The sequence below is a fragment of the Mus caroli genome, chromosome 7 (genome assembly GCF_900094665.2).
Source record: "Mus caroli chromosome 7, CAROLI_EIJ_v1.1, whole genome shotgun sequence".
Lineage (NCBI taxonomy): Eukaryota > Metazoa > Chordata > Mammalia > Rodentia > Muridae > Mus > Mus caroli.
The window spans coordinates 25,142,356-25,148,832 of record NC_034576.1 but is presented as its reverse complement, the minus strand read 5'-3'; the positions used below and the strand labels follow the sequence as shown (position 1 = coordinate 25,148,832).

Here is a 6,477-nt window from a genome sequence, read left to right as displayed (position 1 = left end):
ATAGGGAACTTTTGGGATAGCTTTTGAAATGTATATAAAGAAAATATGTAATTTAAAAAAAGAAAAAATATTCAAAAAAAAAGAAAAGAAATGCAAAACAAAATGACACTGAAATTCCATCTTACACCCATCAGAATGACTAAGATCAAAAGCTCAAGTGACAGGACATGTTGTTGAAGATAGGAGCAAGGAAAACACTCCTTCATTGCTAGTCGGAGTGAAAACTTGTGCAAACACTCTGGAAATCAATCTGGCAGTTTCTCAGAATATTAGAAATAGACCTATAATTGCTATAGGGCTCCTGGGCATATACTCTAAGATATGTTCCGCCATGCCACAAGGACATGGAGCCTGCTGTGTTCAAAGCACCTTCATTCATAACAAAGCCAGGAATTGGAAACAACCAAGATGCCTCTCAATCAAAGAATGGATGTGAGCGCCCAACTCGCCAGCAAAACAGACACCACAACAGGATCCTTCTGCACACGTTTATTGGGAGAGCTTGATTGCAGAGGCCAAAAGACCCCGAGCCCAGAACTGGTGCTGCTTATATAGGCCTAGGACAGGCGTGTCCATACTGAAAGCATTGGTTATGCTTTCAGTACCTCATTTACATGTCTACACCCGATTGGTTATGCTCTCAGTACCTCATTTACATACCTCATTCACATATCTACACCCTATTGGTTATGCTCTCAGTACCTCATTTACATGCCCCAGGCCAGGCAGTGACTCGGCAAAAAACTCTACTGCACATGTGCACATTGGTTGTTTACCCAAACTTATGGGTGGTGGCCAGCGGTAGCTAGCGCCACCTTGTAATGGCGTATGTGGCTTCCCACAAATGGACACAGAAAATGTGGTTCATTTATATAATGAAATACTATTCAGCTATCAAAAACAAGGACATCATAAAATTTATAGGCAAATGGATGGAATTAGAAAATATCATTCTGATTGATGTAACCCAGGCCCACAAGGACATGCACCTATCACTTATAAATGGCTATTAGTCATAAAGTACAGGATACTCATGCTACACTCTATAGACCCAAAAAAGGTAAACAAGAAGGTGTTGTGTCCAGCCAGCCGACTACATGTTTGGGTGCTAGGCTGGAAAGGCATTTTGGAAACCTGGAAGAGAAGAAGGGCTAGGCGATGAGAGAAAATGATGTAGCTAAGACAGGCATTCTGATCAAAGCTCAATTTTACTATTCCGCACGCAGTTATGAAGCAGGGGAAGGGGGGCCGATTCCCACCAAATAGTCCTGGCGTCCAGTAGCAGGGTGACCACGTGTATGGCTCTGAACAGCAAAGCGGCAGGTTCCAGCAGTGGGCATGGCAGAACGATTGAGGACAAGCTCCATCCAGGTGTAAACAGTGGAACCATTAAGGCTGGGGGAGGGGAGGCTACAAGAAGGAAGGCCCAAGAAAGGATGCCCCAATCACACTAAAAGAGGAGAATAAAATAGACACAGGAGGCAAATCAAGGGATATATCTGGGTGGCAGAGGGCATGCAGAGGTTAATGGGGCTCATTTTCAGGATCAGGTGTGTGGAGAGACAGGAGAGATGGCCAGGGGACCAGGATTATGAATGGAAATCTGCACATAGTGTAGATGTGGATGGAGGTATCTTGGTGATATGACAGAGACCTGGAATGAGGGAGGTTCCCAAGAATCAACCTGGTGACCATACTCGCAGCACTGGGGCTATGAAACCTGAAAAGTTTGCCTCCTATAGCCAGGCAGGATCTCCTCCCCAGTGGAGAGATACGGATACCAGCCCAACCACAAAACTTTTGACCCAAAACTTGCCCTGTGTACATGAAATGCAGGAACAAAATGTAATAGATATAAATACTGAGGGAATTGCTAACCAATAACTGGAACAACTTGGGACCTATCCCATGGGCAAGCACCAATTCTTGACAATATTAATGATACTCTCTTATGCTTGCAGTCAGGAGCCTAACATGACAGTCTGCTGAGAAGCTTCACCCAGCAACTGATTGAAACAGATGAAACAGACTCAAGGCCAAACATTGGAAGGAGCTCTGGAACTCTAATGAAAGAGTTGGGAGACCATCTGAGAACCCTAGAAGTGATAGGAACTCTACAGGAAGACCAACAGAGTTAACTAACCAGAACCCTTTGAGCTCTCAGAGATTTAACCACCAACCAAAGAGCCTACATTGGCTGGACCTATCCCCAGCCCCCACACATATGTAACAGATGTGCAGCTTGGTCTACATGTGGGCCCTCTAGCAAGTGGAGCTGGGGCTATCTCGGTCTCGGTGACATTGGATCCCTATCCCTATCTGGACTGCCTGGATAGGCCTCAGTGAGAAAGGATGTACCTAGCCCTGCTGAAACAAGTTGTCCCAGGGTTAGGTAGTACCCAAGTAGATGGTGTAATCGGGACAGGGATTTGTAAGGATGGAAATAAGAAAAGAGGAGGAAGAGGGGCTGTGACTAGGATGTAAATGGAATTTTTTTTTTAAAAAAGTAGTCTTTATCAAATGAAACAAACAAAAAGAATAGACAGGGTTACTGGGACAATTGATGTTAGTTACTTGTGCTAAGGAATTAGTGGTGATTAAGAACCCATGAGCATCACTGAGGCGAATTTTTCTTGGAAGTATTTTCTGAGGCCACAAAAAAGTTTTGTTCCAGAGATAAACTTCATGCTGGCAGCTGGACTGGGTAATGTGTAAGAATCACCCAAGTGGTACTGGTTTTAAAGGCATGGTTTCACAGCATGCTTGCTATGGAAGTTCAAGTTGCCTTGGAGACCCCAAGATGTTAGAGAAAGCAGAGCTATGGGATACCTGCTGAGGAAAACTGCTAACAGGGAGTGGAACCAGCCCAAGAAGTTTGTTGAAGTCAACAAAGATGAAAGGGGTTGGAGATCTGAAGAAGACTTTGACAGACATGGAGATACAGAGTTTAGAATTTTCCCAGCTGGTTTTCTGTCTTGCTTTGGTCCAGTATTTCCTCACTATGACATTTTGGAAAGGGAATGTATATCCCATGATGTTGGATTTTATAGAGATTCACAGTTAAATGATTAGATGAATCTCAGAAAAGAATTTGAACTTTGGACTTTTAACATTGTTGAGACTGTGATAGACTACGGAGAATTAGAAGTTGAACTAAATATATTTTTCTGTGTCTAGGTATGGCCCCTATGCTGGTTTAAATAAGCTTGGCCCAGGGAGTGCAAGGTGTGGCCTTGTTGGAGGAAGTGTGTCACTGTTGGGGTGGGTTTTGAGACCCTCCTCTTAACCACCTGGAAGCCAGGCTCTCCTGGCTGTAGTTGGATCAAGATGCAAAACTCTCAGCTCCTCCTAAAGTGCCAAGTCTGCCTAGATGATATCATGCTCCTACTTGATAATGAACTGAACTTCTGAACCTGTAAGCCAGCCCCAATTAAATGTTGTCTTTAATAAGAGTTTCCTTGGTTGTGGTATCTCTTCACAGCAATGAAACCCTAACTAAGACAGTCCCATAGACTCATGTGTATGAACAAGCCTATGAGGACCAGGGAGTGGAATGTGATGGTGTGAATATGCTTGGACCATGGAAAGTGGCACTATGAGGAGGTGTGGCCTTGTTGAAGGAAGTGTGTCACTGTGTAGGCAGACTCTGAAGAGCTCCAATGCTCAAGCTCCACCCAATATTGAAAAGAGCCTCCTCCTGGCTGCCTGCAGAAACAAGTCTTCTCCTGGCTGCCTTTGGATCAAGACGTAGAACTCTCAGCTCCTCTAGCACTGTCTGCCTGGATGCTGCCATACTTCCTACCATGTTGATAATGGACTAAAATTCTAAAAAATATAAGCCAGCCCCAATTAAATGCTGTCCTTTATAAGGGTTGCCTTGCTCATAGTGTCTCTTCATAGCAATGGAAACTCAAAGACGAAGACATATGTAAAAATACCAGGGAGGTCAGGAGTCTGGGTATTGTGGTGAATGCTCTTGGGTATTACCTTGACTGCACCTGGTATCAACTAATACTCAAGCTGCTGGGTACTCTTGTGATGGAGGAGCCTCTTGATGTGATTATTTAAAGCAGGAAGACCCTCCCTAAACCTAGGTCACACCTCCTGCTGACAGACACAGGAAAGAAGGAAACTGTACTTTTTTTCTGCCTGTCCTCACTCTCCCTGGCAAGTTCATCTAATCTGTTGCTATGGCTGGTAATAAATCCAACTTCATCTGATTGCACCAGAGATGGACATAACAGCAACTCTCCAGACACCTTCCAGGACTGCAGCACTGCATGGGACAGAGAAAACTTAACAACCTCATGGAGCAACAACTACCTAATCCTTAGCCTTCCATTATGGGACAATCATTGTTGTATTATTCAGACATAGCCCTTTAGCCAGTCTAATAAATCCCATAGAAAGATGGATGATAGATACATACATACATACATACACACACACACACACACACACACACACACACATACATACATGAGAGATACTTAATTAGATAATACATATATATGTACATATACATAGTCAATAGATACTTATAAACATATATACTTAGATGAGAGAGAGATAAGAAAGAGGGCAGATGTATACACAGACAGACTGATCGAGTGAGTGAGTGAGTGAGTGAGTGAGTGAGTGAGTGAGTGAGTGAGTGATTCTGTCAGTTCTGTTCCTTTAGAGAACCCTTAATAATGAAGGCATTGATGTGATTCTTGGGAGATTTAAAAAGAAACATACAGGAATCTGAGGTCAAAAACATGCAGCTCAGGGGCCATGGGCTGAAGAGGCCTTTGCCTAGACAGAAGATGCAGGAAGAGTATGCTAAGAAAGAGCATGAGAAAACCCATGAAGGTGTGTGACTGTGGCCTGTAGAATACAGAAACCTAGATAATATTATGTAAAGTAAAGGCACAAGACACCAAAGATCACACACTATGTGATTCTGTTTACCTGAACCATACATAATAGGCAAGTCTGTAGACATAGAATTCAGACCTTATACAGAGTCCATTAGCACAGATCCCAGATCATGGAGAGCTGATAAGTGGGGACTTGAGCTATTGGGGGGGAAGAGGGAAGTGACTCAACATGAGATGTGGACTCCAGAAGTCTCTTTTCACATCAAGAAAGACAGTTGATTGATTTCTCCAGTGCCATTCACAGGGAAGAAGAACATGCCTTGGAACACTGGAGATTTGGAGACATACAATAGGAGTACTGGTTTCCAGCAGGTCTCTCAGAAGCTCAAAGATAGAGCCATTCTCAACAGAACTGGGGCCACCTGTCTGCCTCAACCCAATCAGCGGGCCAAGAAGCAGATCTGGTACGTTGGAGGTATTTTTCCAATACCACTCTCCTTGGGAGTGAGGTCAATGTCCTTAGGAGCAACATGGCTTGCCACCGAGAAGTTCTGGAGGATAGACGTGAAGAAAAGGAACAACTCGTTGCGGGCAATGCTTTCACCAAGACAAATGCGCTTTCCTGTAGGCACAGAAAATGATCCATGTGAGCACCCATCCATTATATAGATTTTGGATTGTCACATCCCTAAACCCATTTAGACATCCCTGTCCACTGCACTAAACAACAAGTACTTTGACCATCACCCTACAATTCAAATAGGAATGTTAAAAGAATTTTGCAGGCAAATGGAACTAAAAAATACCATCTGTGTGAGGTAATTCAAACCCAAAAACACATGCACAGTCTGTACTCAGTAATTAGTGGATATTAGCCAAAAAGTACAGTATACCAGTGATATACCACAAAGACTCAAAGAAGGTAAACAATTAGAAAGGCCCAAGTGAGGATGCTTGAATCTCACTTAGAAGGGGGAATAAAATAGTCATAGGAGGCAGAAAGAGGGAGGGAACTGTGGGAGAGGGCATGTGGAGGGTAATGGGGGGTCAGGATCAGGTGTGAAAAGAGACAGGAGAGAGGAACAGGAGAATGAATGGATTTTTTCAGTTGCCAGGGCAGGGTGGGGGCTGGTCCAGATGGGGGAATCTCTACGAAACCCCAGAGACCCAGGATGGGGGAGGCCCCCAGAGGCTATGGGCAGTGACGTTAGCTGAGATACATAGCTATGGGGATATGGAATCTGAAGAGCCAGGCAGGACCCCAGTGGATGGATAAGGACACTAACCCACCCACAGACTTTTGATCAAAAATTTGTCCTGTCTAAAAGAAATGAAAGAACAAAGATAGAGCCGAGTCTGTGGAAATGGCAAACAATAACCAGCCCCACCATCCAATGAGCAAACACCAATCCCTGACACTATTAATGATACTGTTGTGCTTNCAGACAAGAGCCTACCATAGCTGTCCTCTGAGAGGCTCCACCCAGCAGCTGACTGAAACAGATGCAGATATCCACAGACAAACATTGGACAGAACTCAGAAACTCTTATGGAAGAATTGAGGGCCCCAAAGAGGATAAGAATGCCACAAGAAGACCAACAGAGTCAACTAACC

General features: G+C 44.0%; 1 protein-coding gene across 1 annotated transcript in view; it reads right to left on the bottom strand.

The window, feature by feature from the left end:
• Nucleotides 1-4,928: 4,928 nt before the first annotated feature.
• The window catches only part of LOC110297861 (cytochrome P450 2B10), a 32,142-nt gene continuing 30,593 nt past the window's right edge, over nucleotides 4,929-6,477 (bottom strand). Inside the window, exon 9 of the mRNA XM_021166909.1 lies at nucleotides 4,929-5,484. Within this exon, the coding sequence (XP_021022568.1) occupies nucleotides 5,303-5,484 (182 nt within the window). The 3' untranslated portion in view covers nucleotides 4,929-5,302. The remainder of the gene's footprint in view (nucleotides 5,485-6,477) is intronic.